Source organism: Thermobia domestica, chromosome 5, assembly GCF_964235325.1.
Source record: "Thermobia domestica chromosome 5, izTheDome1.hap1.1, whole genome shotgun sequence".
Lineage (NCBI taxonomy): Eukaryota > Metazoa > Arthropoda > Insecta > Zygentoma > Lepismatidae > Thermobia > Thermobia domestica.
Window position 1 is genome coordinate 73,369,382 of NC_137458.1, and position 23,320 is coordinate 73,392,701.

The window sequence follows — 23,320 nt, forward strand, 5'->3', positions numbered from 1 at the left end:
ATCTATCTACCTTGACTAATGGACTCACATCAAACCATATTGAGCATTCAGTAATATCAGTTAGAACAAGATCCAATATATTATACGGCAACTGAGAGTCGTATGGTTGATTATATTGCTTTAAGCTAAATATAGACGCTAACTCTAACATCTTCTCTGCTTTTGTTTTTAAATAAGAATGCTTAGTTTTTACGATTCCATTATGCCAATCAATACCTACAGAATTGAAATCCCCAAGAAGCAACATTTTCAAACTTTTCTCAATTAATAACTTATTCAACCAATCACAATAATTTACAAATTCTTTAGGTGGCAAATTAGGTGGAAGATAATGCAAACCTATTAATATTGGGGGATTATTGGGTATACATAACTTTATAATAATCACATCTAGGTTTGGAAACGGTACCTGTACTACGTCATACATTAATCTTTTATTTACAAACATAATACAACCTCCACCTGTACTTTTATTTGTCAGTTGAAGGTTTCTGTCTTTACGTATAACGTTATATTGCTCAGTAAGCTGTTCAAAATGAACTTTGTCATGCTTAAACCAACTCTCAGATATGCATATTAAGTCATAATCAGTGCAATTAACTTCGTCAATAAAGTCTGATTCTGTACTATTTAAACCATTTACATAGTAAATAATAATAATAATAATAATAATAATAATAATAATAATAATAATAATAATAATAATAATAATAATAATAATAATAATAATAATAATAGGAATTAGATTGCTGGGCTTTCGGCATTTATGACCTTGTTACCCCGTCACACATCAGGGATGACGTCCCTTGGCGAGCACACTATCCGATGAAAGAAAAGGAAGAAAAGATTGGGGAAGGAAGGAAGTGGCCTGGGACCTATATGTTAGGTGCCACGCCGGTATTTTCCTGGTGCCAATGAGAAAAACCCAGGAAAACCTCATTTAGGATGGCTGGCCTGAAAAACCTTTTAACACTTTTTCCACCGAATGCTTCCACCGGCAATCGAATCCGGGACCGCTCGCACCGAAGGTGAGAGCGTTTGCGAGTACGCTATGTGATGCCATAATAATAATAATAATAATAATAATAATAATAATAATAATAATAATAATAATAATAATAATAATAATAATAATAATAATAATAATATTTAATAACTAACTAACTAACTCTATGGCCTATGGAACCCGGAGGTTCAATGCCGCGTTCACAAAAGCTCTACACTGACTTCTATCCTTAACTAACTGAATTCAGTTTCTACTCTGTATTCCAATCTCTGCGAGATCTATCTTAATATTATCCTCCCATCTGCGCCTAGGTCTTCCTAATGGTCGTTTTCCGATTGGTCTTCCAGTCAAGACTTTGAAAGCGTCTCTACTTTCTTCCATTCTAGCTGCATAACCCGCCCATCTAAGCCTCCTAGACTTGACGACCCTCACAATGTTGGGTAAACCATATAAATTATGTAGTTCCTCGTTATGAAGTTTCCGCCATTCCCCATTCTCGTTCCTCTTGGGTCCGAATATTCGTCTCAGGATCTTGTTCTCAAATACTTTCAGTCTATGTTCTTCCCTCAGAGTTAGCGACCATGTTTCGCAGCCATACAGAACAACAGGCATGATTATCGTTTTGTATATTTTAAGTTTCAAATTCCTCGACAGAATTCGCGATGACAAGAGATTTTGAACCGAATAGTAACACGAATTCCCTGCTTTTAATCGACATTTAATTTCTCCGTGAATATGATTTTCCTCTGTTAATATTGATCCTAGATATTTGAAAGTATCCACTTTATCAAAAGTATTATTTAATATTTTAAGGCATCTATAATTTGCTGTATTCCGGTCCCGACGCACTTCCATGTATTTAGTTTTCTCTGCATTTACTTCTAAACCCATGTCCCTGCAAGCGTTTAATAAGATCTCTGCATTTCTTTCTATTGTTCTCCTATCATCTCTTGTTAAATTTACATCATCAGCATATGCCATAACCTGGTGAATACCGTTCAACTGCAGGCCCTGGTTATTATCTTTGATTTTCCTTATAGCGTATTCCAGAACAAAGTTAAATAATAATGGCGACAACGCATCTCCTTGTTTCAGGCCATTTTCGACGTGTAAGCTCGTGGACAAAAATTTTCCTACCCGGACTTTACTTTGGGATTCATTTAAACATATCTTAATTAATCTAATTAGCTTTCTCGGTATTCCAAGTTCTGCAAGAACGTTGTATAATGTTTCTCCCCTAACCGAGTCGTACGCCTTTCTAAAATCAATAAATAGTTGATGTACCGGGGTATTGTATTCGCACTTTTTTTTTTCGAGTATTTGGCAAATGGTAAATATTTAGTCGATAGTTGATCGATTTAGTCTAAATCCGCACTGATAATCTCCAATAATTTCATCTGCGTATGGGGTTAGTCTTGTTAACAGAATATTTGAAAGGATTTTATAGGATGTTGACAGAAGAGAAATGCCTCGATAATTATTACAGTCAGTTTTGTCGCCTTTCTTGTGGATTGGAACAATGATTGATTCTTTCCACTCTTGTGGCAATTCTTCCTTGTTCCATATAAGGAGAATGAGTTTGTGCATCTTGTTTCACAATTTTTCGCCTCCAGCTAAAATTAACTCAGCCGGAATTTCATCTACACCCGGAGATTTGTGTTTCTTTAATTTCTTTATAGCGGTTTCTACTTCTATTCGGTTGGGTTCTGGAATATACGGTTCTGCGGTGTGTATCTCCTTTTCTCCACGCACACTAGTTTTTGGTTGCGTGTTAAGCAAATCGTCAAAGAAATCTTTCCATCTATTTAAGATGCTATCCGTGTCAGTGAGAACTGTGCCGTCAGATTTCTTTAATATATAAGCACGAGGTTGATAGCCTTTCTTAAATTCGTTGATTCCCTTATACATGTCCCGTATGTTTTTATTTTTACTATTATCTTCAAGTTCCTTAATTTTAGCTTTCAGAAAATCGCGTTTCTTTGTTCTAAAAGTTTTGGAAGTTTCCCGCCTGATATCTGCGAAATTTTGTGTAGTTATTTCATTCGGATTTTGTAGCGAGAGTAATTTTGCCTGTTTTCTCTTCTCTGCTAGTTTTATGCATTCCTGGTCGAACCATGGTTTGTTCCTACGTATTTCCGCGTGTCCCAATTTTTCTTTTGCTGAAATTTTAATGCTATCTCTAATTTCAATCCAGGTATCCTCAACACTAGTGCACTCCGAATCTTCTAAAGCCGAGAATCTATTCGAAACTTCAATTTGGTATTCCTCTCTTACCTGGCTCTCTTCTAATTTGTTTAAATTGAATCTCTCCGTTTTCGGGCAATGAATATTACCTTTATTCAACGATAACCTCTCTCGTATTATCGCTGTTACCAGGTAGTGGTCAGTGTCACAATCAGCCCCTATAAACGACTGGACATCAATTATGCTAGATTGCCTTCTTCTATCTACTAAAACGCGATCAATTTGATTATGTGTTTTCCCGTCTGGTGATGTCCAAGTGTATTTATGAACGTCGCGATGTGGGAATTTTGTACTCTTCACGATTAGGTTTTTGGATGTTGCAAAGTTCACGAGTCTAACACCGTTGTCATTACTTTCCTTGTGCAGACTTTCGTTCCCTATAATCGGTTTCAAAATATCCTCTCGTCCTACCTTCGCATTGAAATCCCCTAATAGAATTTTCATATGGTATCGCGGGAGTTGGTCAAATATCCGTCCCACTTCTTCGTAAAAACTGTCTTTTATATCGTCATCCTTATCTTCAGTTGGGGCATGTACATTTAAAACAATAATATCACACCACCGTCCCTTAAGAGTAATAAAAGAAAGTCTGTCGGTGACAAATTCAACCCGTTTAATTGCTGGTAATATACGTTTATGAACGAAAAACCCTGTTCCTAACTGGTGATTTTTATTTCCTTCACCGTAAAAGAACGTAAAATTTCCGGAATTCTCAGATCCATTTCCTTCCCACCTAACTTCCTGAATTCTTACTACGTCCATCCTGTATTTCTCTAACTCCCTCGTTACGGATTTTAACGCGCCTGCCCTATAAAGACTCCTAATATTCCATGTTCCAAATCTCATGTCCATTTTCTTTTGCTGAGGTCGTGCCAAGTTATCAGTACTTGTCCGAGGCTTTTGTGAATAATTCTGAACAAGTGCTTTTTTTTATTATTTTTTTTACAGGATGAGGTTGTTAGCCCTACCCAAACCCCCAAGCTGGAGGACCACTCCTAGTCGGCTGTCCGCGACTGCTTATTCAGTATATTCGCAGCTAACCTCTATATCTAGAGGCCTTCTCCTCGATCTGCAACCTGAGGACGCGCCATGCCGTTGTGACAAGAATCAGGAGTATTTGGTATACTTTTGTATTTTTAAAAGTTAGTACGAAGTTCACTTTATTATTATTATTATTATTATTATTATTATTATTATTATTATTATTATTATTATTATTATTATTATTATTATTAATAATAATAATAATAATAATAATAAAATAATAATAATAATAATAATAATAATAATAATAATAATAATAATAATAATAATAATAATAATAATAATAATAATAATAAAGTGAACTTTGTACTAACTTTTAAAAATATAAAAGTATACCACATACTCCTGATTCTAATAAACTCTACTAAAACCGTAAAGAAGATCACACCTAGAGGTTTGAATTTTGTCCGGCAAATGTGAACTGCTGGAGGATGTTTGCTCCATCTAACGGAGTATTCTAGAATTATACATCTTCGGTTTAATAGTGGTAAATGGGATACGGATAACCACCGTTAAAGTTACCGTTCCCCGTGTAGATGTTAACGGATTGACTTTATTAACGAAGTCAGCCGAGATAATTGTAGTATTAAAAACCTTTATATCCTTTTATTATAGGCAACCAACATTTCTTTGCTAATGTGCAGGTTGCGTAAAAGCTAGGGAATGTTATAGAATTTAAATGAGGTATGATGTTACAACAGTACATTGTATATTTGTAATTTTGGGTCATAAATTATTCCAAATATGTACTAGACTGGCTGATTTTTACCATCAGAAGAAGAGAAAGAAAATGTTTTAAACAATATGATTGTCAATGTATAAAAATATTCAAATATTTCAAAAAAAAAAAAAAAAAAGATTTTGGAACGCCGTTGTCAGGACAACCAGGTATAAATAAATGGAATCAAAATAAGGGACGGAGTGTGTATTATTTAATGGCTCAAATTTAAGCTTAAAAGGAACCAGTGTGATTTTAATCGTTGTAATATCCACCGTTAATCACTCTGAGCGAGCTGCTCACTCTAGCTATCTGTTGCAAACAACGTAATTAAAGAAAAGTTCAGTTTCGTTCAAGAATTATCGTGAAGTAACGGGCATCATTATCGGATCTATTAATATTACAGTAAATCCCATTTCCGTGATCGTAAAAACAAACTTACTATATTAAGATGAGTACTACATATACAAAAAATACTTGTGCTCTGAATGGATATGAGATTGAGTGCTAAAACATCCCCTTTATGATGAAATTTTGCAAACGCTACTGTCTGGGTAGTATTATTACTGAGGCATGAAGTGTGAACATGAAATAAAAGAAAAGATAGGAATGGCAAAGTAACCATTTACAAAGAAGAAAAATCTATTAGCTGAATGTTTGAATAAAGAAGTTATGAGAAAAAGAGTCAAAAATGTTTCGTGCGGAGCAGTTTACTGCACGCAGCAGAAAAATGGACTCGAAACGTCGCGTCTGGAGAACAATGCAGATAATTAGCCAAGTTGAATGAAAATGCATGAGGAAATCTTATAAATAGCAAAGAACAATTTTAGACATAATTGGAAAGAGGAAGAAAAACTGGTTGGGACATTGATTCAGAAAAGAAAACTGTGTTATGACGAACATGATAGAATGAAGCATATGGTAGCAAGAAAAAGAGGAAACGAAAGAGGGGCTACGGTTGGACGGTATTAAAACAGAAAACCTTTACGTGAAGACTAAATGCTTATTTGAATACCGGAGTGCATATAAGTTTCTCAGGTTGAGGGAAGTGATTAGCCAATGATGGTTGATAGAATACCTATGATAATTGTGATGCCATTTCTTCTTTCATTCTAAATCTTATTGGTTGGTTCATATTCATATAATTGAAATTCTTCCCAGTTTTAATGCGTATCAGTACCAAGAAGTGATAAGTATCTTAACTTTTCCTATTAGAAATTAGCGTGACATACTAAAGCGTTTGTCTTTTATAAATAGGATTCCTTTTTTATTTTATGCCTAAGCCACCTTATATATATATAAGACCATATATAATATATATATATTTTATGGAAACCAACAGTAGGATACAGAGCACCAATTCTCCTCCACTTTTGTTGAAGCTTGGTAAATTCTGACGACTTTTTTATTTATTTATTTTTGCCACACTTCGAACTTTATAAAATATAATATTTCCTCTTAAGCGTTTTTGTAATGTAAATATATGAAGGTAATTTTACAACTTAAATGTTCTACTTTAAAGATTTTAATTTGGAAACAAAGTTTATTATTTTATCTAGAATCTGCCAGAATAGGGTAAGATGTTTATTTCATATAATTAACTAAATAGTAGTTTTGATTCACTGAAATGTTAAGTATAATGAAGTTCTCACTCAGGACTGTATTACTGCGTTGTTTCGAAGTTAAGGAACTCAACTGAAATTTATTTTTTGGGAAGCAGAATGTGTTGGAAATCGTCACATATATTTATACTATATTGTCATGTATTTAGAAGTTGGCTTAATTGTGAAACTTGCACACTAAGTATTTCAAGTATGTACAGAGATTGATTCAGTTATATTGAGTCAAATTTAATGTGCAACTGTTTAGCGTATACGCAACTCATCACCGTGAGATTGCCACGAGGCAAGCAATAGTATCTCTTTAGTCATACAGTAGAGCACGTGGTCGAACGTAGTTTGATGTCGCCGAAACTGAACAGATTCTGGGAGAAGTTCATTGTGGCCCTTTTAGACTGTAAGCTCAGGCGTAGTGCATCGTAGAAATGTGTAAAGTGAGTAATTTTCGTGTAGGTCGAACCACTGTGAATTGTATTACACAGAAATATGCGGCGTAGATTTCTGGGCCCACCAGACCGACGCCAGCAGCTAGAACCGTTTTCTAAAAGGGTTCATGATTGTGGCCAGTTTCTCGCACAGAGGGATACTTTGCCTTTAAAAGCTGAAGCAAAACGTTAAAATCAGTGCTGCGTAGTACCAGACTTATGTCCTGACTGAAATGTACAGTTCGAAGCATAGAAAATGTTACAAGTCCAACCTAGGAATAAACTCTTGCGCCGTGTGCTTATGCATTCCGAAATACACTTCTCATCGACTAGTTACTTCCGGTATTCAAACTAAATCACCCCCTCCTCCATCTGCGTCCCATCTGAACGGCGCATCCACCAAGTCAACTTTTGGAATATCCCATTCTAGTAGGTAAAGAAAAAGTATGTGACAGGCTACGTGGAGTTCTTCGTGGCTGAATGAATGAAGTCATGGATCGATAACTAAAAGGTTCGTGGTTCGAAACCCGGCTCGGAAGGTAAAGATTTCTTAAATTTTTAATTCTCTAGATCTTAAGATCTTTCTCCCCCTTCCTAATCATTTGATGCTCTAAAAAGAATTTTCCATCTTAATTCAACAACTGCCTAATGTGATCCTCGCAGTTCGGAACCTTTCATTCTTCTGTTTCACAAAGTCACAATTTTCATCATAATACGGATGCTGTCCGATCATTTTTTTCTCCAATTCTAAACTTATATATGTAAATCATTCCTTTCTGTCTGTATATTTGAATCTCTCTCTCTCTCTCTCAATGTCGTCCATAAACTCATATGGCTTGGAATCAAACCTTCGACTCTTGAAACCAAATGTAAGCGCTCTAGCAATGTGCTATCGTAACTATATAGGTTTGTTGTTAAAAGCAGCGTCATTTTAGATTTTGCCCGGGTCCGAGGGGGAAAAGAGAAGATTCATTTTCGACAAAATAGTTTCCTTTATTTATTAATAAAAAAAATGATGAAATGAAATCTTTAAGTTTTCCGTCCTACAATTATGGGGGAGGATAAAGAAAACGGTGACAATATGCAATAAAGGAAATGGTGGAATGAAAAAGTGGGAGGAAACGGGAGAACCCTCACTCAAGGTGTCTGTACACCACAAAATTTACTTGGCGCGAGCTGGGATCGAACTTTTTTTTTAATTATATTACTGCACATTTGATCAAACAATATGTATTTCTCAAGCTCAAGGGAGGGGGCAATTACACCCTTCTGTAGTGCCCAAATGACGCCAACTGGAACACTTGCTTGCAATTAGTGACAAGAAATGAATAACACTCATTTCTGTCAGTAATTTTTAGAGCTCTGCGCCACATTAGGGACTTTGGGAAGCACAGAACCTACTGCCATAATTAAAACAATTTACATAGAATTCACAAGGAGCATCTTCCTAGGTTGATGTGATATACAGCCTCTGAAGAAGGGAAAGAATGCAAATGAGGGTGTTTATGAAGGTATGGGAACATTTTGTGACGTTTATTTTGTTCAGGCTCTAGAAAGGCATTTCTGAATGAAAGAGGCGGTTTTAGAGCGTCATCTAAATGGAAAGAGTACGCTACACACCACTTTATAGGGATGGGCAAAACCGGTTTTTATAAAAACCGAAAACCGAAAAACCGCCATTTCGGTTTTCTCCAAAACTGGTTCGGTTTTTCACCGAAATTGGTTTCGGTGAAAACTTTTCGAAAACACACAAAACTATTTCTGTGGAAATGGATTCGGTTTCCGGAGAACAACGAAACACCATTCTGGTCAAAAATAGAACAAACTTTAAAAAAAAACCGGAATCGGTTTTGAAGAAAACCGATAACCGGTTTCGGAGAAAACAGAACCGGTTTTGAAGAAAACGGAAACTGGTTTCGGTGAAAAACCGAAACAGTTTTTTTAAAAAAATTCAAAAATCGGTTTTTGTGCCCACCACTACTTTAGACAAGGAGAGATGAAGGAGGGGGTGAGTTGGGTTGAATACCGGAAGTACCTAGTCGATGAGAAGTGTATTTCGGAATGCATTAGCACACGGCGCAAGAATTTGTTCCTAAGCTGGACATAAAGTTTTTGTAACATTTTCTATGCTTCGAACTGTACTTGCATGAACTACCAGCATTGTACAGACCAGAATTGAACAAGGTTAAACTGCACAAAGGCAAGGTATCTAGCCACACGGGGAAAACATTACTGAAATTCTATTCTTGCTGGAGCAAGAAACTGAAATAGCAGCAATACCTTTCTCTAACATTCCTATCAAGAGTCCAGATGCCAACCTAATGGACTATTATGATTTCGTACTCCTCAGGCGACGTCTGTGTCATCGTCAAGGCTGTACCGTCTCCGGTCTGTGGAAAGCCTCCAAAGAGGAGTAGGATACAACTGCAACGCAGTCTCCTGCGATGGAAATTTCGATGCCGGACAGTCGTCAGTATTGGTGGTCTGCAGATAGAACACCACCAGTGCTGGAAACAATGTAAGTTGCACATTCAAATTCGGCTCAATATAAATGAATCAACCTTTATATAATATCCGAAACAGGATTTTAATCCACATTATTCCATTTGCAAAGGAAACATTTGTAGTTACGTATGAAACACGAGTTAGTAAATAATTGATTAGTTAACTTATATTCATTATTGACTTTTTACCTTGGTGCACGTAAAGATTTACAAGGACATAAATACAATACGTTTCGGCTTGTATAGTTGACTAAATAGAACCACCTACAGGCAAACAACAGAATATTTTATGTGATTGATTGTCTGCAAATACTATATACTTACGTATGACGGAAACATATGCACTAGTTTCGAAGCGAAACTCGTGTTACTCACTAAAAGGATAAATGTAAATCACATTTTCTCTTATTAAGGACAGTCATAGGAGTTAGCTAGTCCGTGCATGAAGTCTTTTGCAATACTTTCATCTGGTAGGTGTTATCTAAGTTCTGTTTTAAAGGTAGCAGAAGAGGAAGTTTTCTAAATTTAAGGATTCAATGCGATTGAAGAGGAACAGACACCTTAAATCCATGAGAAGAGAATTAATATAATCGAAAAATAGTCTTTTCTAAATTTTAATAATGTTCCGCCATTACTTGTCTGTGCGATCACGATTCACTGTATAACTGAATAGTCATTGTAAAATTTTTGCTGTAATGCTGTGTTCATAATGATCTCAGAACTCTAGCCATTTTTGTCCAATGACTGGAGATGCAATATCCTTATTAAGAAGAAAAAACAACAATGGTAGGTAAACATTCTTATAATCACACGGAACATCTGTAGTTATTTGTCCCATAAGCAATGGCGTAATTAAGGGGGAGCTTCCGGGCTTAAGCCCCCCGAAATTGTATTTACTATATTAAAGTAAAAGAAATATCTAGCAGAATTTTCACATTTCCAGGAATAAAGTTAGCCAAGCACCCCTCCCCCGAAAAAATCGTAAATACGCCACTGCCCATAACGGTCATAAATGATGTATCTGCATTTTGTGAAACATTTGATTAGTCGGTGATATTACTTCTATGTTATAACGTTAATTTTTCATTTATTCATTTCAGTTCACACTTCCTTATATCGCGCACCCGGTAGAAGACTGTTACAAGTCAAAATTATACATTTGTAGGAACATGACTTTTAATGTTTGTTATTCCATCGAAATAGTTCCCTGAAATATTGGTATTTCTGCCATCTAGGGGTTAATTCGTTTAGTTATGTTTATGCGAAAATACCACCAGGTAGAGCTCGCTTCTCCCTCTTATTCTCTTTTGAGCGATGATAACTCAGAATTTCCATTTTTTGAGTTGTAACACTCTTCCACCGGGTGTGTGATATATTTGCTTCAAATTCGTTTCTGATGTAATAAAGAATTACTTAAATATAATTCACTAACTGTTCAAAATAATATAACACAGAATAGGACATATTCGAATTTATGTACTTTTCGAAGATATTTTAACATTTACCTTTTCAATTTTTTTAAATATTTTTTTTACAAATTATCTTCTTTATAAACAAATATACATTCACAACGGCGTACCTTTGATGTTCTAAATTAACTGTAAAATGCCTAAATATTCAAGTCTGGCCCAAACTAAATAACATCAATAGGCAGATCTGTCCATAGAAGAAAAATATCATACGTTACGGACGATTGTCCATAGTAATATACACATATTATCGTTATAATGTTTATACCAGTTTTGCCAATTTGCTCTCGTATCTATCTATCTATAAATGCTATGGACTGATTATCAGAAGATAACTGTATGTCCAAGACTAAGCTGAACGTGTGTAATTTCTCAATTACCTGCTTTATGTTAATTCAAACAACTACATTGGTGTACTTGTTTCCATTACTATTTACTCATTTCAAACCCAAATAATATAATAAAATCATGAATAAAACACCACTTCTAATGATTATTTACAATTTACGGGTAGCAAATTTTGCAGACGCTACATGTTTGACCACTAAGCACTAAATACTGGTCTCTTTCTACGTTACACTTCTTCATCTACACTATCTGGCCATTCATCACCGGACATCCCTAGCTAGTACGTTAATCCGCTTTCAGCAGTCCATCAGTATCGTATGGGGACAACTTTCGACGCAGTTACGTCCGCAACCCTTTGAGGAAGACTTTCCACCACCTTGTGATAGGTTTTGGTGGGAATCTTGCTCCATTCTTCTTGCAAAGCGGCGAACAAGTCTCTAGTGTTTTTTGGTCGGCATGGCATGGTTTTCAAGCGGCGCTCCAACCCGTCCCAAAGATGCTCAATAGGGTTGATATAATGACTTTCGGCTGGCCAATCAAGTTTTTGCACACTCATGTCCTCGAAGCACGTGTTTATAACACCTGCAGTATGACATGGAGCATTGTCTTGCTGAAACATATGGACCAATACCGAATTGTGCCCACAGTGTCGGTAGCACATAATTGTCCATTACCGTTTGGTATGCGTCGGCATTCATGTTTCCCGGCACTAAAACAAGAGGACCAAGACCATACCACGAGAAGCACGATCACACCATGATACCACCTCCGCCGAATTTCACTGTGGGTACGATACACTCTTGTAAACATGTTTCTCCGGGCATACGCCACACCCACATACGTTCATTGGACCGCCACATCTTGTAGCGCTATTTATCACTCCATAGAACGGATTTCCATTGCTCAAGAATCCAATGGCGGCGTTCCTTGCACCACTGTAAACGACAGGTCGCATTGCGGGCTGTTAGAAGCGGTTTGTGAACTGCAGCACGACCATGGAAACCAAGTGCGATGATCTCCCGGCGGACAGTACGATCACTTGGAACCCTACCGGAACCCGATCGAAACTCCTGTGCCACCATCTGTAGCGGCGCCTTCCGATTTGACATCACCACACGTTTCAAGCTTCGACGGTCACGAACTGTTAATATTGTCGGTTTAGTTGTTCTGGGTCGGCATGTCATGACCCTCTCCCGCTTCCACTTCACGATAACATCGCTCACTGTCGATCGGGGTATCTGAAATTTGTTGGAAATCTCATGGGTCGAATGCCCAAACCTGTGGGCTCCAATGATCATTCCTCTTTCCGGTTCTTCAAGTTCGCGTCGTCTGTCCATATTGGCTGCCGTAGCTAATGTGAGTATATTCTCCAGCAACAACACCTTTTATAGCTAGTGACACGTGCACAGACGATCCCAAGCACTTTTGGAGGGGTGTCCGGTGACGAATGGCCAGATAGTGTATTAAGCTTAAGGTAAACAATAACATTCACTTTTTTCCAACTGCCGGAAGGGTTGTCGGTATTGAAGTATTAACCAAATGTAAAAGCGACATTTAATCAAGTTACAACTGATTTATAAGAAGCCAAGAATGTATGCTTAATTATGCTGTTTCTTATGGTTATCTAACAATGTATTACGAATGTTGTAGCACAGATACATTAAATTATTGTAAATACTACACAAACACAAAATAACTATTGAGAAAGATCAGAACTGGTAAGGATAATAGTGCAGTACAATGGTATGCAAAGCTTTTGCTGAAAACACGTATAATTGGCGAGAAATGTTATTGTTGTTATTATAATTACATTGACTAACAATAAATTTAAGCACCTGGAAGGAATGGTCCGATGTTGACTTTATTGTGCACGTTTCAATACCATGTAAACGATTAGAATTACAATTATCTGAGAACGCTAGAACGTCCACAAGAGTGAATTAGTGCTGTTACCACATGATTATACGATCTTATTTCAATATTCATTCTGGCTTGGATGCGTAACAAATTCGGTTAGGAAGGGTGTTATACGGTATTGTATCCTCTTTTAAGACAAGTTGACCCACTATTGTTGTGACCGGCTCTTGATTTCCTGGATATTGGGAATAGGACGGAGTTGACGTACAAGTCGGTTCCACGCTTTGGGGCTGGACAGATCAACAGATCTTGCTGACCAATGAAGTACCTCAACATAATGCACATAATTAATAGAGACATGTACTATGTGTGGACGAGCGTTGTCCTGTTGAAAGATGGTACCAGAATACTGCCTTATCTGAGGTAACACACGAGGATACAAGATGTCCATAATGTACCATTGTGCCATCAAAGTTCCCTGAATCACTACAAGAAGTGACCTGAAGTCATACGCAATACCTTCACACACCATGATGCGAGGCATAACACCGGTTCCTCTTCCTTTAGTGCAGCTATACTCGCAGGTGGTGGTGCTGCTCAACCGAGGTTCAATGACTTAAAATGAGACGGCACTGGTCACCAATCTATGCTTCTTGATATGCCACAAATCCAAGTGGAATCTCATGTGCTATGATCATAAGGGGAGCTTATGAATGGGATGGGGATTCAGTAGCTCGGCTGCTACTAATCTCCGGTCAATGGTGCGGGACGCCACGGCGTGTTATAGTGAGTCCATTATTTGTGCCTGGAAGGTAGATGCAGATGTGAAGGCATTACGATGTGCTTGGAGCACAATTCTTTGTCCTCCCTTGGTGTGGTCAAACTTGGTTGTCTGGAACCTTGACGAAGCGCTGAAAGGTGCGGTTTCCCCCACGTTCCCATTCAGTCCAACGTTGGGCCACTGCAGGGGTGTAGCCAGCAGGTTTGTGTTGGGGGGGCCCGTCGTTTTTGAGGGGGGGGGGGGCAGCTACAATGTACAAAGCCAAAAAATAGTGTTGCTGCTAGTGTTTTTGAGGCCTGAAAGAAAGGAAAATTTTGGTTTTCTTCTGGAAAACTAAAAACACTATTTTAGCTTACTATTATTATTATTATTATTATTATTATTTTCATAAATTATATTCAAGATAGTTTTTATTATGCTTAATCAAGAACTACTGTCCGGGACCAAACGCTATACTTTTGTGCATAACTATAAAGGTAACCGAGAAAGTTATGTCCCTTTTCGTGGAAGTCTGTGTTCAATTGGACCTCACACCGTGAGTTGAATGCGAGTGGAGATAAGGCGAACGTCAGTTGTTGGTGTGGGTATATCCAACATACTACCTGGTTGTGGCAATTCAGACACACCGTGAACTTGCGTAAAGACAGAGGGAACATGGGACATCCACAGAGCGTCATAAGAGCATGTATGCTGAACGAGTTCAAATGGAGGTCAAACGCCGCTGTAGCCAGGCCTTTAGGTAAGGGTGTCGTGACGCCGCGGACATTGCAGAGATGGTTTAACAAGTTTAAGGACGATGACGAAACACCCGAAAACACCACGTGCCAGAAGACCAACACATGTACAAAGAGGAACTGGTACTACAATTCAGTGTCTGGAGAAACCATTCGGGAGCACATCCATCAACTTGTGAAGCACTACAAATTGGGTCAATGGGTCTCACATATTTTGACTCCGGGCCAGAAGGCAACGCGGCAGTCGCCTGTGTTTATTTACTGTTTCGGAGCCATTTCTGGACAGAGCGTTGACATGTGATAAAAAGTGGGTCCTATACGAAGCTCCACGGTGCCGTCATCATTGGTTAGCTTCCCATGAACCGATTTCAAAACAGCCGAAACCAGCATTGTTCCAGAATAAGGTCCTTCTCTGTGTTCGGTGCATCGTGAACTGATACCAGCTGGTCGGAGTATCAATGCAAATGTGTAGTGTCAGCAGTTGAGCTGTGCTCAACAAAAACTCAAAACTCTGGAGCCATCGCTTCTGAATTGCAAATGGGTCCTCATTTACGGGACAACGCTAAGTCCCACGTGTCTAAGATGACTCAGGACACCATTTTCCGCCTTGGATGGGAAACAATATTGCAACCACTATATTCCCCGTGTGTTGCACCGTCCGATTATAACCTGTTGCATTCTTTGAACAATCACCTTAAAGGACGCCAGTTCAAATCCCTAGTAAAAGTCCAAAATGCACCTGATACTTTCTTAGTTTCACGGCCCACCAAGTTCTACCGCGATGGATTCCATGGCCTTCCAGAACGTTTTCAGAAGGTTCGTCGATGCTGATGGGGACTGTTTTTGATCTTCCAGGTTAGGTGACATATCAATGTTCGAAGGTGGTGGGTGAAAAAGCAACAAAACTTTTCTTGGTTACCTTTATATTTAAATTTAAGACCTTGTATACAGAACCTATCTACACAAGATTGATTTTCTTTGAAATTTTACTTAATTTCTTTACGGTTTCCTGACAAAAATATTTATTATTCGTGACTAAAAAAACATAATTATTTTATTACACTGAGTAGAAATAAAAGAGAGAGCGAATGAAATCCAAATTGAATAAAAGCATTGTTTCTCACCAAACTTTCCACCCTCTATGTCTTTAACCCTTATCCGGGCAACCGGAGCCTCCCAGGCCCAGTAGCTTCATTTTTCTAAAATTTCTCAATAACCATACATATTTCGAAGACATAAAATACTGAATTCTTCTATCTTTCGTCGAAGTTAAAATCATGAACATATCGAGTTGGTAAAGCTTTTTTTTTTTTTTTTTAGTTTGAAAATCTTTTCCTGACGTAACCGGGCAACCGGGGCCTAGGAGGCCCCGTATAACTTTAGTGAAATTCCTGTCAAATATTAGATCAAATTGTCACATAATTATATATTGAACACGTGACTATTGTAACTAGTCGGAACAGTATGCGGCAACAGACATTGAATTTTGAGTGTTCTGCACTTAAAATATATACTGGGCCTGACAGGCCCCGGTTGCCCGTTTACGTTACAAAAATGTCCGGACCGGATTTGCTATTCTGCTGGGTCGGCTTAAACGCGTGACACGCAGTTTCACTACTTGACAAAAATATATACCGGTACATTCTAGACTAGTCTGAACAGTAAGTGACAATAGGCATTGATTTTGTGTATTCTGCACTTAAAACATATACTGGGCCTCACAGGCCCCGGTTACCCGTTTACATTACAAAAATGTCTTGCCCGGATAAGGGTTAAAACACTTGTTAAAGCATATAAAAATATACTGTACTTACAAATCAGTTTAATACCTTTGTTTTATGGTTGTATTTGTAGTACCTTGTTAAAACGTTTGTCTTCAAACTGTCAAATATAAATCGCAGTAAATTGTGTAATTTGCTGTCACAAAAAAGTATCCTATTTTTCGATCGGTAGAAGGAAGAGATACTACCGGTATACTATTTTTCGATCGGTATGGAAAAAAACAATATTTCTCCATACTATTTTACCATAAATTATTAATTGTCAATAAACTTTGTTACTTTTAAATGAATGAAGCGAGATGGTCATGATGTTTTAAAAGCTGGTCATTTGGGGGGGGGGGCAGGAAACCATTTGGGGGGGCCCGGCCCCGATGGGCCCCCCCTTGGCTACACCCCTGGGCCACTGTCAGATCAGAATGACCTGTATATGCCTGAATATTAGACAACTCGAACAGTCGACCACATGAAGATCCACAATGAAACCCTTTCAAATCTCACTGAAGTGTTGGTAACGTTGTTATACATCAGCATGTCCGTGGTCTTTCACAGTGCTTAATAACAGTTTGATGCGACACACACCACTTATGTACGCTATCAGATCTTATAACACGGAATTGTGTTTACAACACTAGTGCAGTTCCAGCCGTCATAGATTATTACAACTCCAATAATTTACTCATATATCTGGCGATGGTATGCACGTACGCGAAATTACGTCGACATTGGGTCATTTCCTCCACGTGCTTAATTTTTAGATCAGTTTGTGTATTATTATTATTATTATTATTATTATTATTATTATTATTATTATTATTATTATTATTATTATTATTATTATTATTATTATTATTATTATTATTATTTCAAGTAATAATGGAGAATTGACAATTCAATGCTGCATCAAAAATTGTAGCAGGGGTTAGACAAAAAGTAAGTATAACCAACGAATTGGAAGAGGGGGGACGTTATGCAGGGTTTACAAAGTAGGGCGCCAGGTAAACAAGATTGAGAACCAGTGGTTTAAAACTTAAAATGAATATTACTATACTAGTAATATTAGTAATAGGAATTGAATTATTTTTTTCTACGATATAAAATCAACAAGTTAACCTCTATAAAGCGTTTAATATCAACACTTATCGCTTGTTGTTTTTGGTACTGCCACCACATTTTTCTCGAAGTCTGGGAAAAGATTTCCTTTTTCATAAATGTTAATTACACAACCTATCATTAACTTCTTGTTCCGCACTTCGTATGATTTCTATTGGTCTCTCATATGTACTTCTTTTTTCTTTTAGTAATTGAACAAACTCAAATCTGGGGTCCTGGTGGCAGTGGTAGAGCGTTTACGTCTGATGCATGGGGTCCTTGGTTCGATCCCAGCTCGCGCCAAGTAAACTTTGTGGTGGACAAATACCGTGTGCGTGGGTTTATTCGGGGTTATTTCGTTTCCTCCCACCTTCTTCATTCCACCACTTCACTTCTCATCACCACCGTCTGTTTTAGCCTACCAGCATAATCGTAGGACGTAAAACTCAAAAATTTCCTTTCTTTTTAACTTAAAGATTTTATTTTTTTTTAAAAAAGGGGGCGGACTTGGGTAAAGGAGCTACAGAGTGATGCTTGCGAGGTGAATGACGGCCATCAAGATCCAGGTTATTTTTTTCAAATAGGAAGATAGGCATGACACATCAATTAACACTGTTTTTGCAGGGAATGCAGTCCCGCAAGCAAAAATGCGTTATCATGTCCCGTTCCAAAGTTATGACGCCCCAAAGTTGAAGGTTTTCTGTTTCCTCGCAGGGAAAACGACATGGCACTAGCGCTGCAAGAAAGACTGACGCCCCAAATTTGACAGGTCTTCATTTCGTTGCAGATAGAGCGAGATGGCACTGACGTAGCAGGAAAGAATTGAGATCATTCTAATGTCTGGGGAAAGAAGCAGTCGTGTGATTGCGTAGAACTTCAACGCGCGCCACCCCTAAAGACATACAGTAAGCCACAACACCGTTAGCTACCTCATTAGGAAATTCAGTGTAACTGGTAATGTTTCCAACAGACCACGGTCAGGTCCTCACGAACCGTGACAGATGAGGAGACATCCACAATGGTGCTTGCTGCGAGTGTGAAAAATCCGAAGCCCAGCACAAGACAACTACCAGCAATAACAGGCGTACCACGTGCTTCCGTGATGAGGATTCTCCATACAAACAAGTGGCATCCCTTCAAGCTGCAGCTTGTCCAAAATCTTTGAGGGGATGATCCAGACCGGCGGATGGAATTCGCCAATCGGTCTTTGTCACAATATGACCGAGATCCGCATTTCCCAGCCAGCGTTCTCTTCACAGACGAGGCAAACTTTTATTTAGATGTGAAAGTGAATCGCTGGAACATGCGATATTGGTCGGATGCAAACCCACATGTGATCAATCCCTGCAAAAGGGTTACCCTGCTCGTATCGTGGTGTGGTGTGGCATATGGAACATGTCGATCATAGAATTCTTATTCATTCCTGGTACTCTAAATGGTGTCCGATATCTGGACATGTTACAGGAGTTGGTGTTTCCTTTGCTTCTCTGTCCTGATGCCACCTTGCAGCGATATTTTTAGCAAGATGGTGTCCCACCGCACTATGCGCTGCTGGCGCAAGAGTGCTTGGATCTGCTTTTTCCTGGACGTTAGATCGATCGCCGAGGCCCTGTGGAGTGGCCCGCCTGTCACCGAACTTCACTCCCTTGTATTTTTTTCTGGGAACACTTAAAACACCAGGTGTACCAGAAGATTCACCTGGGATAGCATCATCCCCGCTGTGTTGTTACGGATTCTGAGGACTGGATTAATAGACTCCGGTTGTGTGTTGCAATGGACGGGCAACATGTGGAGCACGTTCTGTAGGTGTGATTTCGGGGCGTCATAACTTTGGAATGGAACATAATAACGCATTTCTGCTTGCGGGACTGCATTTCTTTGCAAAAAAAAAAAAACAGTTAATTGATGTGTCACATGCCTACTTTCCCATTTGAAAAAATAACCTGTATCGAAGATGGCCGCCATTCACCACGCATATATCAATCGATAGCTCCTTTACCTAAGTCCACCCTCTGCTGGTCAGATTTGCTTTAATCATGTTTGTTTCCAAAATAATCCACTGTATTGACTTGTGGACCACCCTGTATGTCAAGCGATGAGAGAGGAGAAGGGGAAATTTATTTCTTGTCTATGTCGTATTCAAAGCACTATATTCTTTTTCATTACACGTGTTTCAATGCTATTCAATTCAGAGCTACGTAATCACTCGAAAATATATTTTCGTTTTAGTTGAACTATTGACATTGTACATATTATATATGCTTCCAAGTTATATTTCAATGTAATTTATTTGTTTTCATGTATTCTCTACATACAACAGATTACATATATATATATATATAAATCAATGTTTGTCTTTTTCGCAGCAAGAATGATTCCTATTTGATTGGTTTAATAGTCATAAATCTTGCGTGTTTAATATATATACATGTGACATGGAAAACGGTATACACACAAATAAACGGTGTGTTACTTATTAAATATTAATAATAGGTAAAAAAAAACAAATTTACGATACGAACAGTTGGTAGACATTTTATGAAAATAAGTTTTAGGTGTTTTAGGAATGAAATAATGTTCAGAACGAGAAATAACAAGTTGAAGAACACTCTATTTTCCGTTCCTGTCCTCATTATATAGTAGTATTGAACATTCAATAATGTTCCTGTCATATAAAGTTAAAGCTCATGAACAGACAATTTTGCAAAGGTAAGAGAACCAAACATTTTATGAAAGCAATTCAAATACTCTATATGTTCAAACGTAATAAAATCAAGTCATCAAGGTTGTGAAAAAAAAAGACATAATTTTTGCACGGTACGTTTAAGGAGATTAAAACGTTAACACTGTTTTGCACTATAAAACGTATTTATAATATATGGAGTTATTTACAATATCTTTAAGCTCTGAAAGGAGCTTGAGATAGAGATTATAAAGATGAAATATGTTCTTTAGTGGTTTAAGCAAGCAGGGGCGTCATTTGGGGAGAGCAGACGGGCAATTGTTCCCTGAGTTTGAGATGTTACATTTTAATTTATAGTTCGAGGCATGTACGGGAAGTAAGTATCGTTTTGTTTTTAAATAGTACTAAAACAGGTTTGTTCAAGCCAAATTTAATTTTACATTAAAGGAGAAATCTCAAACTATTTTTTTTGACATAGTTTCCACCAAAGTTCAAACAACTGTCAGAACAGGTGACCAACTTCTTCAAACCTTCGTCAAAGAAACATCCCGCCAGTGAAGACATCATAAATACACAGCGCTTTTGGCGCCGTCGTCACCTTCAAAGCGCTTACCGGGGAGCTCGTGTTTCAGGTACAAGAACAAGGGGGTAGTCAGACGGCCTACCTTACCAACTCATCAGTCACAACAGAAAGCCGCCAACTTCGTGGTTCGTTGTGGACATTTGTCCGCCCTTCATTGAACTGCCTCATCCACTTTTGCACCATTCCATCACTCATTGCATTTTCACCATAACTCTCTACAATTTGACGAATGAATTTCGGACGACTAGCGCTTCGGTAGTATTCAGATGAAACACTGAATACTTCTACTTGCTGGATACTGGCGGCATGTTTCGTTGAGGAACGTTTGGACAAGTTGATCACCCGCTCTGATAAGTGTTTCAACATTGGTGGAAACCATGTCTCGAAAAAATAGTTGAACATAATGCTCTTTCATGTAAAAATAAATTTGGCTTGAACAAAACTGATTTATTATTGTTTCTTTTCAAAAGGGTACTTACTTTGCGGGCACACCTCGTATAATATGCTAGAGAAAACGTGAAATTCTTTGTATATCGGAGAGTCATATTGGAGAGTCTTATATTGGAGAGTTTTGTATCGGAGAGTCTTGCGCCTTGCCTCAAGCAAAACTTGAAATGACGCTACTGCGGGCAAGGGGGAATTACTGTGTAAGAAAGCAAATGGTCCCTAAATTATATTAATACTAACAGAAATGTCCTTTCTGCTTCCGGAAGAATAAGATACAATAAATACAAAACCGGAAATTTGAATAATGTAGAGATTGTCCTCATTTCCCCCCTTCAAATATGGATTCTTTGAAACTGCTGGAACATGTATTTTTTAATGAATAGATTGTATACCGAAGAGCACACCTCCAACTTAAGTCATCCTAATATTGGACACTTTCTGAATAAAGAAAGAGAAATAAAAACATTTTAGAATTTTTTTTCTAATTTCTTCCTTAGGAATGGAGTTTTCGAAAAACTCTGAAAAATGTATTTTTTTACTTTTAACCCTTAAACTTTCACAGTTTTGTGGGAATGTGCACTCTCAGGTGGCAGACGTAGTACTACTTCGTAGCTACAAGAAGCGTAGAACTGTGAAGCAATTATGTATGTTTCACACAACCATAGCACACAACAATTAACAAAAGAACGTTACAAAGACGTCCTCGCCTCATCAAGACGTTTGCTACTGTTTTGAAATGCAGTTCTTGTTTCTTATAACCATGTCGGTCCTGGCGCCCCCACAGGGACATAAAATATGACATTATTATTTCTTTACAACTTCAAAATCAGACTGGAAACATTGAAAACTATTCACAGGCGATGATCATAGATGTATCATTCCTTGTAAACATTTTCAATATTGCCAGTCTGATTTTAAAGTTGTACAGAAATAATAATGTCGTCATTTTTATGTCCCCTTTGTGGGACGCCGGGACCGACATGATTATTACAGCAGCAGCAATGTTCTTCTTACGAGCAACAATGTGCCATCTGATATTACAAAAGCCAATGTTGTTAGAGCACATTATGGACATTCAGATCCATCTATTGATTTGTTTCCGATTTAAATGTAAGAAGAAAAGTTTTAAAGAGAGATCTTCCTCATTGCCACTGAATATTAGTGACTTTTTAGTCAAGACGTAGTACTACGTCGTAGCTATTTCCACTGCATATATGCCACGACGTCGTACGTCGTAACCAGTTAAAGGGTTAATTAAGAGTTTATATGCCGAATTTCACACCTACAACTTAAGAATCCTTGGACTGAGTATTTTCTGATAAAGAAAGGAAATTTTCATACTATAGAAATGATCTGGTTTCAAATCGTGAGAAATGTAACGGTGTGTTAAAGAAAAGTTGTTCACCTCTGATAACGGCGAAAATAGTGTAGATTCTCTGTTTAAAGTTTTTTCTTAAGGCAACAACACATAGCTAGAGGTCTGCGCGGATACAAAATATCGCATCCGCAGCATCTCTATCTTCATCCGCACCCGCATCCGCAACATATCTATCCGCAGCCGCAGCTGCACTCGCATCCGCATCCGCAGATAATGTGGTAGCATATATATATATATATATATATACATCTTACATATTCTATAATAGTCATGATTTCGAAAAGAGTTTTAAATACATTTTAAACAGCAATCTCTTGTAGTTTTTTTGAATCAAACGAAACACGACATTATATCAGTTTCCTCGTGATCAAATATCAATTACGCTAAATAAAATGCAATGTAAACTCTGCAGATACATATTAGAAATTAATGAACGATCTATGTACTTACCCATGGTCTTCAACTGCATATATCGGACCAAAATAATGCCAGGTAGGTGATATCCTCTCTATCAAGTAATTTTAGAGACGTCACTAAGTTTTTAAACTCATAAAAAAGGAGCATTTCTTCAAAACACAAAGGCGAAATAGAAATAATCGTTATTAAGAAA

At 37.8% G+C, this 23,320-nt stretch overlaps 1 protein-coding gene across 1 annotated transcript; it reads right to left on the bottom strand.

Moving 5' to 3' along the window:
* Window positions 1-12,246: 12,246 nt before the first annotated feature.
* LOC145685137 (uncharacterized) lies at window positions 12,247-12,714 on the bottom strand. The gene has a single exon (XM_081757485.1). It carries the CDS (start codon window positions 12,712-12,714, stop codon window positions 12,247-12,249), a length of 468 nt encoding a protein of 155 aa, XP_081613611.1.
* Between the last annotated feature and the right edge of the window lie 10,606 nt (window positions 12,715-23,320).